Below are 27,382 nucleotides of genomic sequence, written 5' to 3' on the forward strand. Positions count from 1 at the left end.
AAAAGCACTACAGAAAGCCAAATCTCAAAGTATTGCTGTGGCAATTACCTGTGTACATTCAGAAACTGCAGTAAAGTATATCATTATTCAAGCAGTGCTCCCTCTCTCTTGAGAAAAGGAAAATCATTGATTTTAAAGATCTGCTTGTCCATAAGGAACTATTGACATTTAAAACTTACGTGAATAGGTAGGTAAGAGTGAAAAGACGCAATACGTGACAATAACATTGATTTGCACAATCGATCCAGGTTCTGGGTGAGAACATGTAGAGTAGCTTAGGATGCCACAAAAGAAAAAGGTGTTGTCCAGAAAACACTGCAGTGCAGTTTAAAAAATAAGTCTGCTGAAATCTTTAGTAAAAAGAAGGAAGAAACTATCGAAGCATACTGCCACCTGTACCCAGAAACATCTACATGTTTTAAGCCAGCACAGGAGCCTGAAAAGACGGTTTATTTTCAAAGGTTAACAACATGGCAAGGATAAGACAGCCGGCATGCTAGAACAATCCAACCAGAGGTTTAACAAAGCTTAGGATCCAAATCCCCTAGGATGGGTTAATCTATAGGTATTAGTCAAAGAAAGCTTGCATCGATGTATTGCTAGTAAAGAACATTATCTCAGGCCTTGAAAAACAAGTCAGAGTCCTCTGCCAGAGCACTCAATGGCCTAAAAACTACTGAGAAGGCAGCTGATAGAAAATGCCTACACTTACAGGTGGTGACAAGAAAAGCATGTGGACATATCAAGACAGAGAGAGAGAATCACAACATTTGTTCTAACATTTTCATCAGCCTCAATTTTTTGGACAGGTTTTCTTCAGCATAAGTAGGATTCTCTTTCTAATACCAGAAGAAACACCAAGTGATAGCATGGTGTTAGTAGAGCTCTATATAAGTGTTGATACTGAGAATCCCACAAACCCGACTACAATCTGGGATAGAAAGGACCAGAGGAAAAAACACAAGGGGGGAAGAAGGGGGTTAAGGAAATCATAACCCACCACCAGTTGTACTGCTCACACAGCTAATCCTGCAACAGTGGAGATGCAAAACGGCTGTGTGAGCTGATCCTCCCCTGCCCTCCACCTCCCCATCCACACAGCAGCTGCACCTAAGCCTTGCCGTTGGGGTACACACAAGAGGTTTTCAGAGTTAAAACCCCATTAAGGGGCAGGCGACAACTCATGAATTTCAGAACTTCTGTAGAAACAAGTAGATATCATGCAGACATTATTCCCAAGATGTGTGCTGAGCTTTTCTCCATGAGGGCTTGAAACAATTATTTAAATGGAAAATGCACTGCATTGCCCGAGGATTCAAGGATTTAAGGCACACAGATCCTAGACTTAAACACGCATTTGCAACAACCATTTTGCATAGAATCATAATACGATAATTAGAGTTCTCAGGGTCACCGAGAGTTGTGCACCACTGATATGGGATTAGGGAAGTGATTGCATATATTGCAACTGATTTTTTTCCTTCAAAAGAAATAATGAGGTTTTTTTCCTATTCCTTTTATTACAAAAATCATTATTTTTTTCTTTTCCTTCCATTTTACTGTAACCACTACACAAATCCGGTGATACTGTATTTAAACAAAGATCCAAAACAACACAAAGGAAAAATCATGGCCATATTCATGGAGATACTGTGACTTTAAAATAATGTTAGTACAAGCTACATGTTTTCAATCCTTCAGCAAATCCTAACCTTTTGTTCTGAAAAACATCCTTTGGATGATATAGCTGTGGAATGGAAAAACACATTTTCCCTATCTTTCCTCTCACTGCCAAAATCCATAGGGTACATATGCCTGAGGAGGGGAGTTAATGGTTTTAAGCTCCCATGCCAGCCTCTTGCCCAGCAGTAGGAAACCCTCAAAATCTCATTTAGTGATCCCTTTTTCACTGTGCTGTGCTTGGACAGTGCCAGGAGACAGCACCAAGGCAGAAACTATGGCAAAGCAGGATCCTCGGACCCACATGGGGCTGTCCCATGCAAGGGCGGGCTGCACCAACATGTGCGGCACTCTCAGTGCAGACCTGCAATCAGTAGGGCTGATCAAACAAAGGTGTTGGCTCATTAAGTTTGATGCTTTTGTTATTATGTTAATCAATGCAAACAGTATTTAAAAGAAATGTTTCAACCACAAAGACTTTGCTTCCTTCAGTGTAACTTTAACACGTCTTGCTGAATGAAATTTGAGTCTAAATTTGGGTGTGCATGCATTCATTTACTTTTTCAAATCTATCTTTTTACTCAAAGACTAGACTACCCACACACACGCTGACTTCTGTTATTTACAGCTCTGTGTTACAAAAATGATTGTGTCTTTGACAGCAGGTTTGGCAAATATGAGGCCATCTAAAAAACCTCATATGAATCTAAAGCCCATAAAATACTGAAAGTAAAGCCCTTTCTTCTTAAAGTCCCATAACAAAACTGCAGATTTAAGAGGACTGGCTGACCTAGGTGAAAACTCCTAGAGTTGAGTAGCTGGGGGTGAAGAGGAACAACCCCTGTTATTGGGAACAGGGGATGCAGGGATCAGTTTACACACCTAGTGTGTGATGCTGAAAGGGAAACCAAAAGTTGCCTACACTACAGTCTGGCACTTGGCACCTGTAGCTCTTCCCAACGCCCTTCTGCCACAGAGAAGTCTGACTTAACTGAAAAAAATGGATTTTTCAGTAAAACTCAAATGATAATTTTCACCAAAGGAATAATTCTCATCAACTAAAAGGACGTAGGCTAATATAACTTTACGTAAGATAGTCTTCATCTCACTGCTCCCTACCAATCACTGAAAATATTTCAGTGAGCTTTGCAAAGACCATACAACACATTTTCAAGTAAGGGTTCCAGACTGGTAATTAAATTATCATTACTGGTATGAGCCTGCTTGAGAGAGGTGTTTCTCTTGGTAAATGTTGACTTAACGACATCCCTCCTCTCTTCCTTCTAGACCTCCATTCACAGAAATTTGTCATGCATTTCCGGGTCTGTACAGTCCCAGCTGTGAATTTTATATCCATCCCAGCCAATTTCACACTAGGGGAGCTATATGGGGCTGGCAGCCGGATGGTTATGAGGAACTGAACTAGAAAATAAAGTATCCAAAGGCAAAAATAGTTAAACTTATAAAACAGATTTAGGCAAAAGTATGAATCTCAAGCACTCACAAAGGTAAGCTGCTAAGTATATAGTTACCTGATAGTGCATCCCATCTTCACTGACGCACTGTGTGCAGACCCTTTCATCAACACAGCTGCCATTAAAAATCACCTGTCCATCTGGACAGAAGCAGCCTTCTGTGGGATAATCCTTGCAGACACTGAGTTTGGTATTATTCTCACAGTACTTTATGCAGCCTCTGTGGCAGTGATCATATGTCAAATATGTGGGACATTTCATTGCTGAGGAAGACATAAAAAAAACTCATTAGATAAAGAGATCTAAAATGCAGATAAATGTTTCCAGTCATACTTTCTTTAGATTTCTGTTCAGGATTTTGAAAATCACCATCTGATGAACATATTTTGTCCTGTGCAGACACTAACATCTTTGACAACACATTTTTAAAACTAACAAAATCCACAAAGTAAAGTGATTCAAGGCATTTGCGTAAGTTACAGTCCATGCAGAAACCATCAAGTCCCATGAATCAGCAAAGTATGACTTACCGTAACCATGATACCACAGCTTACAAGAGCTGAACATATTGCTTAAATTTGTTTCAACACTAAGCAAGAGATATAAGAATTTGGAACCACCTTTACATGTATCAGAGAATCCCTGGTAACACTGCACAAATAGGAGTTATCCAGAACAGACTAAAGCATGAACAAAGGGGGTTTTTTGACAGCCTGGTAGACTGCAGTGTTCCCAAACAACTAAAGAAAGCCAAGAAACAAAATGTTTTGGTACTTCAAAACAGAACCTGCTGGATATATATATATTAAGGTAATTTGCATTCCCCCTCCCAAGCTAACACATAAAATTTTTACTGATGAGTTCACAACAGAAAGGTCATTGTCTCTAAACATAAACATAAAACTAAGTCTCAGCTATTCAAGAAACCTATGGACACAGCTTCTATGTTGTGCATGCCCTTAACTCCACTTTATTTTTCCCTACAGCTTCAATTAGGCAAACTGTTTCTTCTTTTCCAGTTTGTGACTGTCATGAGATTTCTTAAAACTTTTTTTCAGTCCTCTGAAAAAAACCCTGAAAGAAGATTGCTGAATGAAGACCTGAGCTCCCAAGCAAGCAAGAAATTATCATCGGAACTGTCCACACATACCCCTCTTAGCCAAAGGAAACTGAAAAGAAATGTCTTTAAAGTTAACCCATTTCTGTTTCAAGCCATGCTAAATCTGATTATTTCTGGTGTATTGGAGTCTATAGTTGTATGTGTGGATAACCAGCATAGTTCAGTAGATATAGAGGAACTTGAAAAGCCGCAGGAACTCAGTGGAGGGTTCAGTCCCACCATGAAATACTTTAGCTGGATTCTGGAAACATGCAAAGGTCTGCCCAAGTAAAATTGGATAAATTGCCACCTTATAAATCTGCACTAGCAACGACTTAGACTATACTATGTTTTCGAGAAAAATTCATTCCCAGAAACAGTTCTGTATACCAGGTGACTAGAGTAAACACCAGTGTATTGCCTGTCACAGTCTCACTAAATGGATATTTAGGGGATTGGTGTTTTTTTACATGGAGAAAGGTGTGTGTCCTTTCAGACAACCATGCCATTTCTTATAAGTAGTATAATTTAGCACAAATTTAGCAGCTACTTCACTAGCTCCTGAGGTTGACTGTACTGTCTATGTGCAGTCAAAAGGACAGCTAAAAGATCAGCACATGAAGCTGGCATGAATATTGTACCTGGGCCAATAGCTCAACACATGCCAGTCAGCAACCACACATTGCTCTGGCACAGTTTCCTTAATCCTCCCTTAATGGTCTGTCTTCTTTACCCAAAGGAATATGTTTAGAAGGGTTTTTCTTGAGAGCACTTTCAGGACCACATCAAATCAATTTAGATCAGCACTGCCATCAAATGGGGCAGTCCCCTCTCTTCCTTAATCTCCTCACCTCAGCTGCTCTTTCTTTCTGGCACTATTTCTCCCTTTCACAAATAGTTTTCACAGCTCACCAAGGGTCATATGAGGACTACTACCAGTTCAGCAGAAGGCAAGGGATGGACAGCTGGAGGTTGAAGAGGAAGAGAAAAACTGTCCCAGGTTAGCTGAAGATTGAAGTCATAGGGCCATCCCCATGCTGCTGATTTCCAAATCTTGATTTATACCATTCAGCTGTATGGGCCTCACCAGCATGCCTTCCTTACACAGTGAACAAACAGCAACAGATATTCTCAGTGTAGCTCCAACTACACAAACCCTTAATTAGCAGAAGTGATTTAAAGGTTTCTCATATCGCACTGCTGCTTCTTCCCCCTCCTGACCCTCGTTCTTGCTTCTCTGCCAGACATCACTGCTCTTTCATTGAGCAGATACAGCCTATTATGCATTTGTTTTCTGACCCGGGCCCACAAAAAAATCCCAATAAAAAGACAAACCACCAAATCCTCCAATAACCAGGGTGTCTCATAAAGGTGTTGTTTTCAAACAAAAATATTTTTCCAGGAACTCCTTCCTGCTGTTGCTGAGTGCCACCAGCATCCTCCTCATTGCTTTCTGAGCAAATTTTGGTAAGTGCTACTATTACTTGAGATAACAAGTCAGCTTGTTCAAAGCTGACTCAGTCATCTCCACATGTGCTGTCATGTCTTCTGTAACTGCAGAATACCTATAGCTCAGTCCATTCATTAAGTACTATACAAACAAACCTATTTCCAGGTGAGTAAGGATTCCTCCCCATCCAAAGCTGAATCCCCAACATGTGTCAATATTACTAATGCAGTGATTTGTTAGAAATCCCTGTGATCTTCACATTAAGATGAAGCCCATACTGTCATTGAAGCAGAAACCTGATTCCACAGGCATTCACTGTGAGGGTGAGCCTGCTCAAGAGGTGGATATTCTATGCCTCAGGGTTACATGGCTACCAGCAGAAGCTACAGGCTGCTGCAACTTAAGTTTACTAAGTGTGGGATCTGGGGGGCAAAAATAGTCTTCCTTACTATGCATTCCCACCTCGGAGTAAAGTTTCCTTCCATCCATTAATATAAAACTGATACTACCAGATATTACTCAACAAATTCATCCTCCTGAAAAGGATTAAAGAAAGCTCAGGCAGTGGAACTGAACAAGCAAGGTAAGCAAGGTACTTCAGAACCATCTCGTCGTTATTAAACATGTAGTGGCAGAGTGATTAAGCTGCAATGTCTATTTACTCATGAATTTAACCTGTATAATGCCTGTGTAATTGGCAATTTTATTTTTGGCAGTTGCACGCATGCACCTGCTTGAAAGAAGATGACACTATTGTTAGGATGCTAACAACTGTTTTATGCAACTAGTGTTAAAATGGGCAACTCTTTGTTTTGCACACCCTGCGTAACAAGATGGGAATTTGAAAACTACAGAGTTATTAAGGTACTGCACTGTCATTCTTCAGTCTTGGGCATAACAATCTGCAAAGTCTGACTGAAGTACCATCTTTGGTAAATGTTTGTCAATATTCTTCCACCATTTTTGAGGACTCTACTCCAAACAGATTGCTTTGTTTCTTAAAAGATTCACCTTGTAACAATGACATGTTCTCCAATAAGCTTGACCTCCTATCCCATCATTCCCTCAATCTTACTTTAAAACAGGAACAAAAATAAAACATGTACTGAGTAATTCTGGTATAATGCCTTTAGGATGCTGCCTTTCCAATTCTGAAATGAAAAGTATCTGGGCAGCAAGAGGGAAAGAAAGCAAGGTAGCATGAACAGACTAAACTGGAGAGGCAAGCATTGCAAAAAAATTGAGATATAAAGACACTATACGAGGAGCTAGCTGGGGAAAAAAAATGCTTACATACATGCACATCTCAGATATTTAACTAAACCAGAAACCCTGTGAGCGAACATCTGAATGTCTATAACCATCACTGCAGACAGGCTAACAGGAGAAGGTGTAGAATAAGCCACTTTGAAAGTAACTTTGTACTTAACCACATGTTGCATTTTTGTTAGATCTTTAGGTATGTCTGATCATAGGGTTGTCAGGAGGAAAAAAAAAAGATAAGAAAAGAAGAAAAAAGCAGGAAGATAGGGCAGAAATTTCTGTAAGAATTTAGGGGTATACAAAATGACAGCCATCTGAATTTAGACTAGCATGCTTGTCCTGCTTCTAGTGGGCTATGGGAAATTTGCAAGCCTTACATCCTGCTATATGTCCATCTCACTCTTCACCTCCAAAACATATCCAGAAGGACAACCAGATTTGCAAAGTAAATTATAGCTGGTTTGATCACTATAGCTGGCATGTCCCAACAAGAAAGTGCATGACCAAAAGTGGCCATTTCTCCATTTTTCACTGCAGTAGAAAAGTAAAACCCTACTGCCTCTTCCATTACAGTCTGAAAGGTTTAGGCTGTCATTGGAACATGGGGAATTTGCAGAAACTTTTAGAGAGAAAAGCCTTACTTTGCGTCATTGACATCTGTGACAATGACAGGCTGGGGAACAGTTCCATTCCCCCAAATGATGAGTTTCCCTGTCTACCTTGTACAGACCCTCAAATGTCTGTACCAAAGCACTGAACTATGCAGCCAAAATTCCTTGGCAGAATCAGAGCAGCCTCAGTCCAAACCCGTGCCCACTACACTTTAGTAGCTTCAGTCAGACACAGTCACCTAACTGTGTGCCAGTGTATAGCCTTCACTATATTTTTATTTCATAAGCTGTCTCCATAGCCTTGGACAATTACCCTGCATTTTACTAGTTAATGGTCTGCTACGAGACACTTTTTTCATGGTAGACTACTTAACAGATGACAACTAGTTACCAGGTCTGCCATATCACTATACAGGAAACTTGATCTAGAACTTCTGCCCCATTACACAGCATTCAAAAAATAACACTGCACTAACAAGACGGCCACTGTCACCACCGTCACCAAGTTAGACAGTTTCTATATCAGTTTTAGCACAGAGTAAACCCCTTACGGCAAATCTCAGGTGTTCTCCAGTCTATGCAGACCCCATTTTGCATGCAGAAGTGAGCGTAGGAAGTAATCATCTCGCAGGCTTCATCTTCATAGCAGCTGCTTTCTTTGCAGGCCTCATAGAACATGTTAGGGGAGATCAACCCGTGGCACTCTGCAAACTGGTCGGAGAGAAGAAGGTTGCAGTGGCTTGAGGCATGCTCAGAGCATCTGTCTTCTCTCCGGATTTCACAGATCTTCCCTGGCTTTTCCAACATCCAGTCTTGAATAAATACACTGCTGTCAGGAGTGACAGAGCCATCGTGTAACGTGAAGTCATTGACATGGTTTTGGTCACATACCCCTAGAAGGGTGAGTAAAAGGAAAAGAGTGAGTCTGAATACAGTCAGCAATGACGCAGACCTACAGAAAACAGACTGGCACAGGGCAGACAGAGCTGATTGAGGCTACTAAGTGAATGCCAAGGGGCAGAGGAATGACTGATATTCCTTATAGCTATTATTCCTTATAGCTATTATCGATGGAGACTTAAAACCCCTGCATCTTGTTTCCATCTTCCTTTTTACAGAAGGTGTACATTATGCCACAGAAGTAGATTATACCACAGAGGACACTAGAGAATGAATTCTCCCAGGTAGTGGTACTCCTCACAAATCTTTCAACATTACTGCAAGCACAGGACGTACCTCTTTCATAAACATATATGTAGGAATCTAAAGTTAAAGCCCCACCAAATAAAATATTTTTTAAAAAAATCTTTGACAAGATAATGTGAAATAAGTAAAACATGAGAGGTGTCTAGCCTTGGTCTTCCTAAGGTATTACTGAGAGTCAATGAGCTCTTACACCGATGACTGTACTAGAAAAACATACATAGATTAGCAGTGTACCATCAACCAGGGATGAATTCAGCCAGAGAGTTTACAGATTCAAGACCAGGAAAATTCCAACAACATAAATAGGAGGTGAAGCCCAAATAGGAAGCTGTTTAAAATTACTAGTTTTCAAACTTACCACACAGCCCTTTTGTTCCTGAGGAAAAACTCTTTGAATTAAGTTTAAGAATAAATTCATTGTTTCTTGGAGTAAATGTGAGATTATGTCCAAGATGGGCAAACTTGATTTCATGCATTATTGCTCCATAGACAGTAACTTCGAACAAACTGCTGGAATAGGGGATCTGAACCCTTTCACCGTTGACAGCCACCTGTTTTCAAAAAGGCAAGATCATTTTATCAGTTCTAGCAAGTCATTAAAATCAACCCCGTCTTACAGCTTATATACATTTTGACTTCACAAACACTCAAAGATCCAAACAAATCTGGACATAAGAATCAACGTTGCAAGCTGAAAATTTCTATTCAGTCTACAAATGCACAGAACTAATTGACCTTCATTCGCTGTACGATATGAACAATTCTTTCAATATTTTCCCATACAAGCACATTCCTTCAGCATTCATTCCTTTCCTGTAGAAACAGGCTAGCAATCTAACGTCATGAAGATAAAATGCTAACTACAGTCCCTGATTATCAATAAGCCTCAGTGAAAGTCTATCACCATGTAGAACTGGGTGCAGGTATTTTGGGTCCATCCTATTTTGTTCCACACAAACCAGAAGAGATCACTTTTGCAGCTTAACTGACTCCTGTAGGTCTGAGGAACACAGAGACTGAAAACACATTGCATTCAATTTGAAAACTACTCTGCCTGTAAAACTGACATAATTAGTACTAAGTTGGCCTGTAGTCTAATGCTGAGGTCCAACCGAACACAAGAACCAACTCTATAGCTCTTCAACTAGGCAGTCTTGCATATGTCTGTGAAGAACAGTGGCTGATAGCACTGTGTCAAGGACCTCTGCCAGCAAGGGGAGAATCAGAGTGCAGTATGCTCTGTCTATAATCCCTGCTTTTCTGTCAGAAGTGTCAGGGAGACATTGCCAAATCCCATGCTCTTGACACTGTCACACCAGCACAATGAGGAGAATGAGAAACATGCCTGGCTCATTACATGAATGTAGCTTGTATTGAAACAAGGCTATAGCTCAGAAGACTAAGAATAGGCTGCAAGGGGAACAGAAACTGGATAAAGGGAACATTTATCCTCATCATCTGAATTCTACAGCATGAGCAGAAAATGCACAGATCAACTTCATTGTGTTTAGCTTACTGCCATGTCACTGAAGAGCTGAACAGATACACCACGATGTTTCACTTCAATGGAGTCCATGCAGTTCATCTTTGGTGTTGCTCTGCACGGCCCCTCATGGAGCAGAACTTCAACATCGTGCGATGTGTCTTGAAACAAGGTGTAGGAGCAATTGCCACTCAGCTTAAAATTCAGCCCATCAAAAGTGACAATATGTCGAGATGAACTTCCTATACAGACACCTGAAATTCAATGGGGGGAAAAAATAAACAAAACATGTAGGCATTTGTTCACATTCAACAATCGTTATGGGCAAATGCACCCAGTTAATTGAGAAAGCTTGTAAGGTAATGAATTGTAAATGCTGCAGCAAATCATTGACAAGAAACTTTGGTAAATACTTTACCACATTTTTTTTTGGAAGTATCTTTGGAGCAACTAGTATTACAAAATATTTGGATAAATTCATAGAAAACACCTTTGTGTGGAATTCACAGACATTAAATGTGATTTATTAATAAAATCTAAATGAAAAATAAAAATCAGGGAAATTGTATCCCTTTCCTACTTGTAGAAAGACTGTAACACTTCTTTTCCTTTTTACACTGTGTTTTTATTATGGTATTGCATTTTATTCTGTATAGTATTATATTTGAAACAAAATAATATTATATCATTCTTATCAGATATGTCACAAGTCAATACCAGGGGACTTCTGTTTTGTTTTGGGTTTCGGTGTTTGTTTATTTTTCAGAAGGGAAACAGGAAAAGGGCAGAGAAATAATGTGCACAGGATAAACCAGTGGTCAACTGACAGCTCAGTGTCCTAGTCATTAGGTTACAAACACCTTCTTTATTTCACAAACTGAAAAACAAGGATTATAATCTCACAAGTACAGAAAAAAAATTGTAAGCAAAAGGATGCTTCTGATATGCATTTTCAAAACTTTTGCTTAAAGATAATAAGGAGAACAAAAGCAACATCAAGTAAACACTGTAGGAAGAAAACTCTCATTGTCAGCAATTCAGCTACTTGGATTCTAATTGAGATTTGAGAATAATATGGATTCCATTCATTTGCCTTTCAACTTAATTTCCCAGGAAAAACAGCAAACACTAACGTGGGCTAAAAAAAAAATACTCTATTTTGTGTACTGTCAGGCACTGAATTGTTAAGGGATACACCCCTTTGAAGCACAGGAACATCTTTAAGAAGGTAGAGTAAAATATCTATAAAGTTTATGTAAGACCAACTATGAAACAAGTTAGCAATAAAACAGTGTTTCTCAACCTTTTCAGGGACATCTACAAAATTCTAAGGAGAATGGAAATCCTTCTAAAGTTCTCACAGGTATTCTGTAGCACAAAATGTTGTAGCGCAATCCATTTAAATGCATTCCAAAAACACCCAGTAGCCATGAATCACACCTTGAACATTACGTTGCTGTAAAATTTATATGAGTTCAGCAAGCAAGCACCTTTATGGTGTAACTCCCAATCCATCCCCTGAACTCAGTTATATGACACAAGATGAATACTTTTTCAAGTACTTCCTCTTGGCAGAAGCATTTGTCCCGTCATCTGCACTGCCAGGCAACTGCTTGAAAGCGTGCTCCAGCTTTCCAAACAGCTGAACACTTCAGCACGGAATTATGTGTCAATTAAGGGTGCACTGCCATGCTCCTGTGGCTCAGACTGCCTCAGCAGCCTCCTTTCATAACCACAAAAAGGTCCTAAAAGCACACTGACATCCTAACAAGTCTTTACTTTGCCATGCTCATCTCTAAATTCTACTGACTGCTGCGAGCTTTGGCTCTTAGGTCAGTACACTGAACATCAGAATCAGCCTTCCCACCTGCTGCAGGTGTTGCTTTAGTTGACACAGCACCACACAGATTTTGCTAAGTAGTCACTGAAACAAAGGCGCTTTACCCATAGGGTTTTGATGGGGATGGGATTATTTCCTCCTCTTGTAACAAATGAAATTTAGTACTTTTTCCTCACAAGCTTTATTACCTTGGAGGAAAAAAAGAGTAAAATTTTGTGCTTCATGACTCACCGAATTCATAAAGAGCTAAACAAACGTTACCTCCTGTTTAAACAGCAGCAATATCAAGTCAACTACAGGTCTTTTAGTCATAAACAGCTAATGGTACGAATAGTAATTTTAACTTTCCTTTCAGAAATTCTTTCTGAAGACATGTTTTGCCAAGCATATGTGTATCTGAATGCCAAAAGTAATGCCTTCATGTTGCTATCAGTGTATTTAGAATCAAGAAAATTTTTACAGATGCACTTTTTATGGCTAGATCTCTTTTAAACATTACAAAATATTTATGATTTAACTACATTTTCCTACCTTTTTGAAATATTTATATCACAAAAGAAATGTTAACTTGGAAGTGTTTAGATTAAAAAAATGACTAATGTTTATGGAAATCAAGCATATGACTACATTCTGTTTTTCATGGAGAGGAGGTGAAGCTCAAGCCCCAAGCCCAGGCTGAAGTGTACCAAACACCCAGTGGCTCAGCCAACCCCCTATTCCACTATGAAGCGCTCTTTCCTGTGGAGGCTGTGGAGCGATGCTCTGTGCCAGATGAGCATTGTATCACCACCTCCTTTATCCCAGACTGCCACCGTTTCTCTGTTGTCAGATCACCTGTTCAGGCACTGGGGAAATCTGGAGGCTCCGGGTCAGTTTTTGGGTTGAAGTTTTCCTTCTTCCTCCCCTCAAGTATTCCTTTCACATATGTGGGATTTTCCTTTAAAAAAATCTCTCTTTGTAATAAATGGATCTTCAGCTGCAGGAGCTGAATCCCTCCACCCTATAAATGTGTGTGGGTTCTGTCATCGCAGGCAGGGCACTAATGACACAGTGATCACCATTTCTGCTCAAATGCTCAGCAGCATGAGGTTTTATGCAGTCAGGGAGCAACTGTTGCTGTTTCTTTAATACATGTGCTTGACTGCGATCAGGGCAAACCTTTGAACCTAGAGACGAACCAAGAATAAGGATACATCCCTAGCTTACAGCACGCCTAGATAAATTTCTGTTTTGTGTCATTCATCCTCCTTCCTTGCTCCTAGCTTTAGTGTGGGATTCTCCAATAAGGCACTACAGTGTTAATAACATATAAGATAAACTCACAGTGGCACCAAACTTGCAATTAGCATTACACATTCCAGGCATCGGCGAGACTCTCACCCACACAGCTGTTTATTTAACCAGTGTACAGCATTAATTCCTCCCACCTCTGTCATCTTCAATGTGTACAATGGCTGAGCAGCTCCATTCAGCATTACACTCATAATAAACATTTGAAGTGATGGGGTCGGAGGAGCATACATGCAAATATTAGATACTCACACGGACACATCCATCGGCAGCCACAAGTTTCTTCAATCTTAACAGCAGGAAGATTGCTGTGACATACTGGTTTTGGCATCTTCTCACAGTTAATTTGGTGACTCTCCAAGACTGTGTAATCTCCTGGAAAGCATGTCACAGTGTGGCACTGGTCTGGTAATGTCCATTTGTCACCAGGCTAGATAGGGACACATGGAGATTTAACAATTGAAAAGAACATGGGTGGAGGGGAGAAAAATTCAAAACTTGGCTGCTGCCATGCTCCTACAGCTCACAAGTGACACTGACAGCAGTGCTACTCAAATTAGCCTTGGATAACTAAATAATAGAATGCAGTGTATTAAGGACTTCATGAGGATGAGAAAGTTTAAATTAGCAACACTGGAAGAAATAGACACTGAAATTCCAAGCAAAAGATAATAGTCTAGAATAGGAGATGTTTTGTTAGAGCAGAAAGAAGTATCTGGCACTCCATCTATTGTTAGTTTAGCCATCCTACAGCATGCATGGACAGTATAGTCAAGAAAGAATTCCCTTAGCTTTTATTTAAATGTCAAAGCCTTTAGTTTTCATAAGCCATAAAATTATTTTAGAAAGAGCTCTGAACACAGATGGTCATGGCACAGCAGGAATTAACAATATTTGTTCCAAGCTAGAAAGGCGCGCAATACTCTAGTTATTTTATCCACAACTCCAAAACTTTCAAACAGTTCAGTTCCTCCCTTCCCAAAGGGAAATTGTTCCTTTACCAGATTAATGATATTACATACACTTAGTGGTTTTGTAAAAGTAAAAATAAAATGTAAAAAGTATTCTCATCTTCTAAAGTACTGTCTAAATTTTCAGGCACCAGGATTACATACTACTTAATGACAGAGGAATAGATGTGGTCACAATCTGGAATATTTCAAGATTCATATCTGTAAAAAACTGAGCTCTCTGGCTCCAATCCCACAGAGCTCTGAAGTCCATAAATAGGCTCAATGAATTCAAAACAGAGTGTTCATCCCCAAGGTCTGCTTTCCCAAGAACATCCCCAAATGCGGGAAACAACCCTTTCCAGACCTACTCTTCTGTACTCACAGGGGTGAGTACAGAAACGCTAGTGACAAGTGAGAGAGTGGTTCTATGAACTGGGTAACATTTCTTCATATTCACAAGCAGAAACATGTAGGAAAGAAAAGAGGATTGCTATTGGGCAAGGTCATCAACTGTACTCTCCTTTTCAGTTTACTTACTGTTGCCATGAAAGAGAAAAGCAAAGTGATAAAATACCTAGGTAACCACAATGAAATTCACAGACTATTCTTGACACTAATGGGAAAACCAACAAGAGTGATGTGAAAGTATTGCTCTGTATTTCCAAGCTACATGACACAGTCAAGTCCAAAAGAGAACTGCCAGATTTTCAGCCACGAAAATTTACATATTAAATGAAATGTAATTTACTGGGCCTCCTTCATATGTTTTAGCACTTTGAGAAGGCAACTTGCCCTGAAAGTGGCTTAGTACTTTTCAGGCTTGTGAGCCTAAAGGAAGTTGTAGAAAAGTAGCATGAGGAGCTTTAGGTATGGAAAAATATTTAAGTATGAAAAAAGGGAATGGTTTTTATTTATAGTTGTCTCACTGACAGTTCACTGAAAGTTAACCTAGAAGGGTACAGCTCTGCAAGTCTGGCACAGTACCCTCTGGCTTCGATACCTATTTAACTGTTTTTATTTCACTCTTTAACCAGACATCTGCTGGAAAATCTCTAAGAGCTGGACAAGAAAAGCACAACACAGCATTCAAACAATAGTATCAGTTGAAGGATCCAAAACCACCAAGAATCCTGGTGCAAAAGAAAAAACAAGGATTCTGAAGACAAAGAAAGCCTGAATCCCAATTGATATGAAAACATAGGGGTAAAAATAGGACATCAAGGAAAGCAAAAGCAGAGGTTTCTAAGTCGAGAAGGGTAAGTCTGCTGAAACTGATGAGCCTGCCAGCACAGGAGAGGAAGCCTCAGACTTCCTTTCTGAAGGAGATCTAAAGCTACAAACCTGAAGTTGCACACTCTTTCTCTTGCTGTGCATCTGCATGCAAGAGAACCACATACCTCAACTGGCTTCATCAGCTGGCACCTTTTAATTTAGTCAGAGTTATGTTTGTTTTCTTCTTTAAAACAAGTGCTGAATAAGAATAGAAAAGTTACTTTATCAAAACTTAGCTTAGCAATGTGGGATTTACCACCATACATAGCCTGGAAATGGAGAAGATTGCTATGAAGATCATTTCATGATGAAGTGCTGTCATTATAAGACAAGTGCCTACACTTCTATAACCTTATCACCACCTTTTATATCACCATATCACCTTTATGCCTGCTTAAAAGCATAAAAACTTGACTACTGATGAAAACTAACTGCATTAAAATACCCATAATCTATCATAATCACTCACATATTCTGTCAGCTAGCAAGTTCAAACATTAAAACACTGGTTATTTACATGGCCTGTATTTAGCACTATTCAAACTCCCTGCCACTGGACAGGAGTACTAGAAATTCATGCGGATTCAAAGAATGGATGAAAAATATTGAGCAGTATCAAACACAAAAAGGTGCCGCTCACAGCTCAGGCTGTACCTGAGTTACAAATTAAAAGCTAGGGAATTGTCATATATACTTATTTACATTCCTCCCCAATTTCTATTTTTGGCCACACAGGACAGGAGGTTGGATGGATTTTTGGCCTGACCTAGCACATTTGATCTTCCATTCTTCTGTTACAAACAGTGACCTTTGCCATGAATCTTCCTTCAACAGTCATTTCTAGGGTAGAGGTAGTAACGAAGAAGTTTAACTAATCATATCACTTCAGAAACTGATAGGATTTGGGCTCAGATTTTTGATCCTGAGAACTCTGATTTCCTTTCAGACTGCAAGAAGTCAGTTCCCACAATCTCCAGGTGCATGACAGACATCCCGCTTGGGGAACTGAGCCTCCTGCAATAAGTCTCTGAGTAACGCCTGAAATATTATGGATCTGATACAAGAGTCTGTGTTTTCTGAATCAGGAAAGAGCCTTGATTCTTCAACCCTATGTATTTGTGGACTGTGCTGGAAGAGGCCAACGATGGCACAGTACAATCTGTGAGGCAGAAGAGGGGTTCAGAGTGTGGGTGCTGTACACCAGAGGCAGACCATTTCCATAGTGTCCTGTAGGCACCATAGGATGCTCAACAGCCTGCTCCGAAAGGTAATGGCTGCCACGTTGGCAGTGTCATCTAAACCCCATTTTTTTTTGCTGACTAACAGAAAAGGTAACACAAAATTTCCCCTAAAGGCTGCCATTTGAAAGTGTGGTTAATTTTTATATGGACTGGAGCCTGGCCTCTTTTCTTCCAAAAACATTATAGCCAGAACGGAAATTGTGCTTTAAGTTTATCACCAAAAAAAATGAAACCTGACATGTCTGAAATTCAAGCTACCTACATATATCTCTATCTGCTTCTATGATCCCAGATTCCCAGACACATGCAATTCAAATCTGATCAAATTCTTCTTTGATTTTTTTTTTATTTTAGATTAAGAACGTTTTTCAAGATTAGTATTTGTTTGCTGATTTGGGTTTTTTTTCTTAAATAGGTTGTCAACATCAAAGTCACCAGGTTAGACTTAGGGTCTGATCCAGCTAAAGCTTTTCTGTTTTCGAGTCCAACTGTACAAGGCAGCTTTGATACACGTATATTTCCTGTGTCTAGACAATTCATAATCATTTCTTTATTAGCCACATCCTTCCTTAAAGTCATGTCTTCACAAGGGAAAAATCAAAGGAATATTTTTAACGTACTGGAAATTCAAGATAAATCTCAGGGTAGAACTTACAACTGACCCCTACTAGAAACCACGTAACAAGCTTATGCTAATATTTTAAAATGCATGAAATATCATATACACTCAAACCCCTTGGCATTTCACCTGAGCTGAAGGAACTGAAACACTTATCTACATCATTCCTTTCTTGGAGCAGATCGCATTTGAGAGATCTGACAGGTTTACTAAAATTTCTGAACATATTCTCAAGATTTATATAAACTTTTCTACAAACAAACACTAAGAACTTAGAATTCATTACTTAAGAGATGGTTTCTCCTAGAGACATAGCCATCACAAAATAATTATCTTCATATAAGAGGTACTTGTGTTTTTAGCAGAAGGAAAGGGTCTGAACAATGATGTTGCCTCCCCCCGTACATGCACCTTTATTTTGGCAATGTCTAACTTTACCAGTTCTTTCATCAGGAGATGGAATTACATTTTCCTTTGTCAGGGAAGACACTCACTGTCAGAATCTTTGGTTCTGCAATACCTTCAAGAGTAGTCAAGACACTGCAAGATCAGTTGTCACTAGAGGAAGTCTCATTTGTGTGCAAAATTATCCCATCAATACTTAATATTTTCCAATACTTTTCATTTCAGAATATCTATGAAGGTATTCACGGTCCAGCATGAACTTTATAACTTGCAAGTCAGGTGGATGACCCAAGCAATATACTTACTTTCTTTTTGTTTCCATCCTCATCTATACATTCTCTGACAGGGTCTGAAAGAGAAACAGACATCTTTTTGCCATGTCACTCCCTTATAAGTGGTGGTCACCAAAATACAGATTGCTTGCTTAAAAGTTTGACTTAGACTGCAAGAAGGTTTGGGGCTTTTGTGTTAGAATGTGAGAACCCCAGCTGAAGGCTTCAGATATTTGTCCAAAGTGTATAAGAATAAGTCAAAAACCACATAAACTGTTACAGCTATCATTTCCTGACTTCTGCAATAATGAGCAGCAGGTAGCTTGTAATTCTACAGCACTCTTTGTACTGACTTAAAGGTCTGCCCAGCTCTGAGGCAGGGTCCAGGCTTACTTCTGAAACTTGCGATCAATTGAGAAGACTTCTGGTAATTATCAGGTAATGAGAATTTACACACTCCTGCAAACATACATTTATTAAATGCAGAAAGATAAATACACACCAAAATAAGATTTGTGAGCAACTAGCTTAAGTATGAAACTAGCTGCAATAAGAATACTCAAATTTAGTTTAATTGCATTCAGGCATTACTGTCATGGACAGGTTTTTTATACAATCAGTCAGATGGACACAAGTCACCCACTGAATTGCAGTTTCTATGTTTGTGTACTCTCATAACACACCTAAAGATACATGGAAAGTAATTTCAGACAAGTTCTATAGCATAACAATGTGATAAGCACGTGTCTAGGAAATTAAAACACTGACTAGAAAACTCTTATATAATACAATATTATGCTATCACATATATACACTGTATGCTCTGTCTTTTCCAGAAAAGTAATGTACTTTGAAAGCATTTAGGAAATCTTTTAAACCTTTTTAATAGTATTATTTTTGGTACACTTCCATACATAAAGTAAGACTCCCTCCGTACAAGAAATCCAACTGTATGAGTCTGGAGGGGGAAATTATACTTTACAGATTGTAAGAAACTTAAATAAAACAAAACAAAAAAGTAGTTTCCCATCCCATAGCAAAGGCTTTACCATCAGAAAAATGGAAAGCTAAATTTTTCAGGTTTAGGAGTCTAGTATAAGATACCTGTCATTCAAGATTTTGAGCAGACACTTTGTGCTGTTGGGAAAGCTGGATGTTCATTTCATAAAAATACAAAGCTTTCCCCTCCACTACCAACAGGTTATAGCACAGATTGCAATAATAAACTAGTTACTGGTTTCAAATTTCTTGTATCTTGGATCAGTGTAACTTAGGACAAGAAAATAACTTATTTTACACAGCGTGAGGAGAAGAAATGCATCTTTACAAGCTTATTTTAAAAGAAAAGAAAGAAAAATGGCAGCTGTTTAAATCTAGAAAATGGCAGCTGTTTGATGCTCTGGAGAGATTTTAAAATGCCAGAAGTGATCCCAGTGGAGACTGATCGGATATCTCTAAGCTGGACTGTGCACACTCTGCAACTTCCTCATTCTTAGTGGTACTTGGCTCTGCAAAAAAGTCCACTTGTTTTAATGGAGATGTAACTAAGCCTTAGTAAAGCTGGTAAAAACCTGTGCAATGACTAACTCGATGAGACAGTGGTTTGCAGAGAGGACACATAGATGCTATTGTAATAGAAATAACAACAGTCTGACTAATAAACACTTACATACACACAGACCAGGGAGGCAAAAGAAGTAGAATACTGGCCAGAACTGAGGCGACTTTCCTTAGGTGGGGGCATTGCTATGTCCAAAGAAATCAATGTTTGTTTAAAATGTTTTACACCTTCCTCCCCTCCCCCCCCCCAGCATTTCTTTTCCTGGAAAAGTTAATTCTTTCTTCTTTTTCTTACAGTTTGTCTGAATGTTTTGTAGACATACATATAAGAATGCTCAGGTCTATGCAGAAAAATATGAAATTTGAAATCTTTACTCACAACTAACTTGTACTGTTTCTGAAGCACAATCCTGTTCATTCATGACAGCCTGATGTCCTACTGTTAATGATGGGCCCTGGTTATCCATAAGGTGATGGCTTGAAAGTTCAGACAGGCCTAAGTGGTTGTAAGTATCTTTATGAAACAGGGTTAACTAGAATAACAGTTGACTCTACATGCTGAAAGGGCTTAGCTCATGTTTCACACCAAAATGGTGGTGGTGGTCCAGGTGAGCATTTGTGATGATCGTCAGTGAGACACTAACAAATGAGCATTGGGTTAACTTCTGAAATCAAGAGTAATCATTCTGGTTTTGGCATTTCAATTTTGGAGTTTTGCTCCAGTTATGAGGCTAAAACTATATGTGACTTACCCATGCAGAGTTTTTTGATAAATTCAAATTCACTGTTCAATGTGATCATAGTGGATAAGTCTTCAAAATTCTGAAGCCTCATGATTCTGTTAGCAGCTGAAGGCCCAGTCAAAGTCCTTAGTTGCTCTTCATCGTATCCGTCCCCAACTCCAATTGGAAACAGCGATACCCCTAGGAAAAGAGAAGAAAGGTTTTTTTAAATGGCCAATGCACAAGAGAAGGAAGGTCCTTCCTGTTGTAGTCTTTTTTTCATTTGCTTCTTAATTAAAAAAAAAAAAAAAGAGCGAAAAGTGGGGTTTTTTTCCAAGTTAATTTTCATGTTTTACTTGCATCACCCTTTACGCAGGCTAAAAGTAACTATGGGCAAAAACGGTGATCACAGTGCTAGCTGAGATGAAGTCTATTAGTCCAAGCATAATAAAATCAAGCATGCTCAACAAAATACAGCTGCAGACTTGATCACAACATCTTCATTTTTTTCCAAATATAAAAATTTCTCAATACTTTGTTTTCTTTCATCATTTACATGGTGAATGGATTATTTGCAAGTCATTTAATTAAAAATAATAGTTGTTATTTAGTCATGACTTATTCAAGGTCCCAAAGTGACCTACAGAGGAAGTCACTGTTCCTCAGCTGAACACCTGAGGAAGCTGAGGTATACAGAGTCTACAGCCAGAAAACTTAAAAAAACCACTGTGCAGCATCCATTGATACCAAAAGCATATTACTGCATAGGTCAGTGCAGAATCTGATGAAACATGGAGAGCTCTATTCACTGATATTACTGTGAACCTTTCAAGATTCACTGCTGCAATAGGAATGAATTTATAACAGTAGATCACATTTCTGTCATCCCTGTCAATCCACTGGAACTGCGGAAAGGCCTGTTTCTTACCAGAACATTACACAGTTAAGTCCTGAACTTACATGAATATACCAGTAGCTTAATGTTTCATCCTCTCTTCTAGTGCATTACTTAAAAAACAACAATTCTGCATAAAAATAGTTAGAGCAAAACAGATTTACTGTTCATTCTTGCAGAAAGTGCAGCAGCCTCCACAGTGTCTTCTGACCTCCCTGACACGATGACTACTGCAACTTTTGATGCGCTGGGTCTTCCACCATGGGATTCGGACATTGCATTCTGAACTACAAAATCAATGGCTTTTCCTATGAAGAAATGAAGAGGTAAATGAAAGATATGATGAAAAAACTCATAGAAGGCTACAAAACTAAATCTTGCTTTGCATTAGTGGTATACAGTACTGGAAATACTTCTCAAAGGACAATTTAATGTCTGTTTTATTGCTGCCACGTGAAATATTTCAGCTATTAAGAACCTACCAGTGCTATTAATACCTCCCAACACAGGAGGACCCTCCTTAGCTCCCCACACTCTGAAGTAATGGGAATTTTACTACCTTTCCTTAGCCACGAGGATAAAGTTATGCTCCTCACTTCAGTAATTATCTTCTCCAGAAGTATTACCATTGTGTTACACAAAGGGAAATAAGATACTGTAGAAGAATATATACTTACTTCCCACCTGCAGAACAACAGTGACATCCAGTGGCTGTCCGACCTACAAATGGTACACCCTGCAGCTGCGTGCAAGTTGCTCAGCACCCAGAGAACTAGTTATTCCCTAATTTGGCCAGTTTTTTCTATGTGTGTGAAAAGCTTGTCTTGCCCGCCTAGTACCAGTAACCTCTCTGAAATCTAGAGTCAGAATAACCGATAACATTCCTCAAGAATCGATATAAAATACTAGAATCAAACCCAAACACATACACACACAAAAAAAAACCCAAAAGAAACAAAAAAAACCATCCCACCAAAGAAACAAAACTCACCAAACACTACAAAGACTGCTAAGAAATTCTACCTTTGCTACCAAATCACAAGCTGAGTTCAATGTGTAGCTGCTGCCCTTTCATTTAACACCTGTGACCAGTCAGGCAAATTTTTCTTAAAAATCATGATCTCAGCAAGAGAGTACTTTGCTAGTACTTGTATTTAGATATGTATTTGCACAAATATTTATACTGGGAATCATGATATGCAGCTTTCTTAAAAGCTTCTTTGTGCTTGAAAGTTATCGGGTCAGGAAGCAGAAGTGACATTGAGGGCAAACAGTGAACAGTGAATAATAAGTACTTGAAAGACTAGTTCCTCTGAGTAATCTGGTACTTGAAAGACTAGTCCCTCTCAGTAATCTGCAATAGCTGTGGAGCAGAAATATGTTTGCCTGAGGAATTCACTGAGCAATTTTACATAACACACACATATTTGTAAAACACTGCTAGTCAGATCATAGATAATTCACCATCACACGCCCAGAATACCTTAGCACACCTGCTGAGCACTTTGTACTTCATGTCTTCTTCCTCCATCTCACCACCCACCCCTTTTCATTGGTAGAAGCAAGATTCTTTTCCCAAGCTACTGCAAGTGTGACCAACCTCTAGGAAGCTCACTCAGCATACTGCCTACTGGGAACATGGCAACAGCAGTTGGATATCCTACAAGGTTTAATTAGTCTTTCAGAATTCATCCCTTGGAAGAATCTAGCCTAGAGTAATTATCTAGAAAAAGCTGAAATGTTTTTGCCACAGTACTGCTTTGCAGGTGATGTTCTCTTCTCAAATACTGTTGCTTTCCTTATTTTTTCCTGTTGTCTCACATACCTTACAGTCCCTGACAGCCTCCTGTCCTATTCAGCTGTCTCACAATTATCACTACAAATGACTTTGTTGCCCAGTAGTTACTCTAGATGTCTATGAAGGTAGATGTTAGATGCAGAATGGCATATTAGCTACAAATAAGGGATAAAATACAGAAAATTAATATTATTATATTCCAATATCTGAGATTGCTCCAGAACAGTGACTGTGCCAGAAAATTGTGTCATTTCCCTTTTGTCCTATAAACAATGACTAAGAAAGTATTTGGGGGTTTAACTTTCAAATATTCTATACTAAACTTTTTCCCAGAAAGCATCACAAACAATTTTTCATTCATTTGCAGAAGTACTTGGAATGTCTGTGCTTGTCTGTCTTTAATGACTCTGATTTTTGTGTGGTTGGTGTGGTCACCAGCAGCTCCAATTCCATTTTTTTTTTGTCCCATTAATTCTGAAAATTTTCAGAAACTTCCATACATATCTGCAAACTGGAAAATCCATTATTTTTATCATTTCTAAAAAGAAATCAAGTTCCGTTTTAATAGAACCACAGACTATTTCAAAGTCCCCGAAAAACAGTTACTGAATTTAATGCATGGAAAATTTGTTTTAGTGTACTAAAAACTCTTTGGATTTCTCCCCATATTTTGAAGCCAGCTCTAGAAAAGAGCCAGGTGTCTGAAGACATGATCCAATGCACACTTCTGTCCTTCTAGAGGAATTCAGAAAGTCACCATTCCAAGCTGGAAACTGTCACTTCTCAGCTGTTTTACTCTACGTCTCACCAGGAAGGGCAATAACGCTCCTCAGAGGCAGTAATAAAAAATACTGACTGTTAATAAGCCCACCAATTTTAACATTTTCTTACTACTAGGCTGCAGCATACAAGTAATCTCCTATTTTCATACCAATAAAGGAAACCTAAAATGTTTATACTGAAAACACTGCTTGTACACCAAGCAGAAAGCTATTTTAAGACTGGAAGGAATGTGCACAGCATCTTGGAAATAATTACACTAGTTTTAAAGTAGCCAGGTCTGAACCACATAGGCTTCATCCTTTATGAGACCACCTTGGTCTTGTACACCCCTTCAGTGGCTCACACTGGGGCCATTGCTGCTGCTGGCACCACTACAGCTTATTCTGACATATCTGTATACATTGCAAATGCATCTCCAGCTCTATGAGTGTCATAGCAAGCTGCTGGCAGAAGGAAGGGTCTCCTCTCCTAGATGCACCAGCTGGGCATGCATGCCCTTCTAGCCCCCTTCAGTCAACACTGCTGCCCACCTGGCCAAGCAGCTACCTTGGGCTACTCACCATGTCTGAAAAATAACTGTTTAAAAAAACCCAAAACAACATTGTTTTTATCCACTTCGACCCTTTGGCTCAGCTCACAAAGCCCAATGCATGCCCCTTCCTGCAGAAGGAAGGCAGTGAAAGTGCACATCAGTGAGCTGTCAGGAGGCTGGGGCCAGACCCTTCTGTAGCAGCTAGCTATTAAATCCACTTAGCTCTGTGGGACCACACCATCAGCGGTTTATTTCAGTGATGGACCCTAGAGAAAATCCAAATGCTAACAGGAAAATAAACAAAATCCTGCTTCATAAAACAACAAGATTTTTTTTTTTTTTTCTTTAAAGAGAATCTCACAGTGGCCAAAACATCATTTGCTATCATTGACAAAGGGGTATCACGTAAGTCTCAGTGAAGTGAATGGGAAGTTTGCCATGGGCTTTATGGTTTGCACGTACTGAAGGACATTCTCTGTACCTGCATGTGACCCTAAGCCTGGACTAGCAGCCAACATGTTCCCACATAATGAACTGTGGTGGTTTAGACCCAAACAGTGGCTGAGCACCACATGATGCTAGCTCATTCCCTGAGGAGAAACAGAGAGAGCCTCTGTGGGTTGGGACAAGGATAGGTTACTGACAAAATATAGAATATTTGTGAATATAGAACAGTAACAGCCAATTACACTCACACCCAGTGATAACACAGAGTACTGACCAACAATTACAGAGTGCTACACGACAAGGACTGACCAACCCAATGCCCTGGCCACACTCAGGCTGTCCTAGAGGCACAGAACCCCTGCTTCTCCCCAACCAGTCCCTTTTATGGGGGAGTGGTGTCAGGTGGTATGGAAAAGAGCCCGGGCTATCTCAGCTCACCTGGCCTAAGTCAGCTCACCTGTGCTGGCTGCCTGATGAGGTTGACTCTGGCCTCGCCAGAACCAGGACATGAACATGGGAGTAAATTATGTTAGTCTCAGGTGTTATTGGTACAAATGATTTAAGGTTCTCACATATACTATGTGCTATTAAAAAAAAAAAAGGTGGTAGGGCAACAAATAGGCAACAAATGAATAAATAGACTTTGGAAGCAGAATGACTTCTATACTCACAAGTATCTTAGGCATTAAACATACAACCCATAAGAAATCAAGGTAGTAGTCTCAAAGCCAAAAGCCTTCATTCCATATAGTAGAACAACAGAGCAGCATGTCTTGCAGTAAAAAAAAAAAATCTGCTCCCAAAGGCAGCAGACACCATGGGGAATGCATATCTGGTCATCTGCCCTTGAGATCCTGCTGCTCCCTCTTGTGCTATGGCCTAACACAACACAATGTTGGTCTTGCCATGATTGATTTCAAATGTGCATACGCACACATAGACCCTTCCCAAATGTTATCATCTGAACATTTACAAAAAGCATAGTGTCATGGTTTTACCCCGTCTGAGAGCAGAGATCCATGCAGCTGCCTGCTCTTTAAAGGAAAAGAGGAGGGGGAGAAGTGTGTGTGTGTGTGGGGGGGGGGGGGGGGGGGGGGGGGTAAGGGAAAAGGAAGGGGCAAATAATAACCCAAAACCAAGAAACCAAAAGAAGTTAACTCCATCCTGACCAAAACCAGGACACAGCTTGCAGGATCACTGAGCCCCCAGCAGCTTCTCAGCCCAGTTAGTCAGCTATGACTGTTAATCATTGGGCATGTCCATGGAAAAAAGTAAAAAGACCACACTGATCTACATAGACCAGTCTAGAAAGGGCAGGTCAGCCATTTCAAAGGCTGCCACCACAGCACAGCACCTTCTCCCCATCTTTCAGAGATGTTACTCTCCTGACTACAACAGAAAGAACAAAAAAAAAGTCATGTTAGGAATATTAAAGCAAAAACAGCAGATGTCCTACAAAGATGCAGGAAAAAAATTGGAGAAGGGATGGTACCACTATACATAGTCTTCCCTCAGCTAAGACTACGGATATTTAATGCCAAAAATCTGACTTAGAAAAGTCTTTCTAAGAACCTTTTCCTTGTCTCCTTAAACCAGAATATTCAATAAGGGCTATTTAGCAGGACAATTTTTTTAGTAATTTTTTTATTATTACCTGATGTACATACAAGCCAGAGTCATATTTTAAGTAATAACTCAGAATGGTTCGTATAAAGGTTCCTGCAAGGAGGACTGAAAGCTGACTAAAAGGACATAAACAAGCTGCAGGGACAAAAGACAGTTTGATGAGTAGGATTGGAGGTGTTTACTGAGAGTCTACAGGGAATTACATTAGATTCTTCCTTACTGAATAATTTCATTAATGATTTGGATAAAGGAGGAAAAATGTGTAAAAAAGCATGCTAATCTGAATCACAGATACTAGATTGGGAGCAATTATGAACATTGTGGAATTAACTGAAAGAGCACAAGGTGCCCCAAAAATGTTTGAAATACATCCAAGAATAAAAAAAAAAAAAGAAGATTCATCCCAGGATAAGCCAATCTGGAGGAAAATAAAACAACACACAGACATTTAATGGTTTGGTGGGTGCCTCAGGGAAAGCAGAAATTGCTTAAAAGCAACCTTTGCAATTATTTTCTTTAATTTTGTCTGGAATGGGGAATAAAATGTAAAGCCCCCATGAGAGTCTGTGGAGTTGTGACAGACAGGGGATTCCAGCTAGGCAGAGGTTCCTGTCCGGAACTTGTGAATCCGTGCCTTAAGTGGCCTCAGTGGTTTTGCTAACACTTCTGCAACATCTTGACCAAAAGAGATCTTAATCACCCACAAGTACCAAAAGCTGCCTGGGAAAGAAGCTCCTCAGGACCTGAAGAAATAGAAGAAAAAGCCATGGGATAAAAGCCGGAGGATAGTCCAGACTGCCTCTATTTAACCAAAGACTTGTTTAATCAGGAATAACCCTCAGCGACAATAATCCTGAAGC

General features: G+C 39.5%; 1 protein-coding gene across 1 annotated transcript in view; it reads right to left on the bottom strand.

Moving 5' to 3' along the window:
- Positions 1–27,382, bottom strand: part of VWF (von Willebrand factor) — a 138,317-nt gene that overhangs the window by 31,259 nt on the left and 79,676 nt on the right. The window contains exons 31-38 of the mRNA XM_084270626.1: positions 21,501–21,644; positions 20,472–20,642; positions 18,193–18,236; positions 13,650–13,827; positions 10,301–10,521; positions 9,143–9,335; positions 8,130–8,471; positions 3,213–3,418 (exon numbers count right to left, since the gene is read on the bottom strand). Of these exons, the coding sequence (XP_084126752.1) occupies positions 3,213–3,418; positions 8,130–8,471; positions 9,143–9,335; positions 10,301–10,521; positions 13,650–13,827; positions 18,193–18,236; positions 20,472–20,642; positions 21,501–21,644 (1,499 nt within the window). The remainder of the gene's footprint in view (positions 1–3,212; positions 3,419–8,129; positions 8,472–9,142; positions 9,336–10,300; positions 10,522–13,649; positions 13,828–18,192; positions 18,237–20,471; positions 20,643–21,500; positions 21,645–27,382) is intronic.

The sequence above is a fragment of the Gallinula chloropus genome (genome assembly GCF_964237585.1).
Source record: "Gallinula chloropus genome assembly, chromosome: 1".
Lineage (NCBI taxonomy): Eukaryota > Metazoa > Chordata > Aves > Gruiformes > Rallidae > Gallinula > Gallinula chloropus.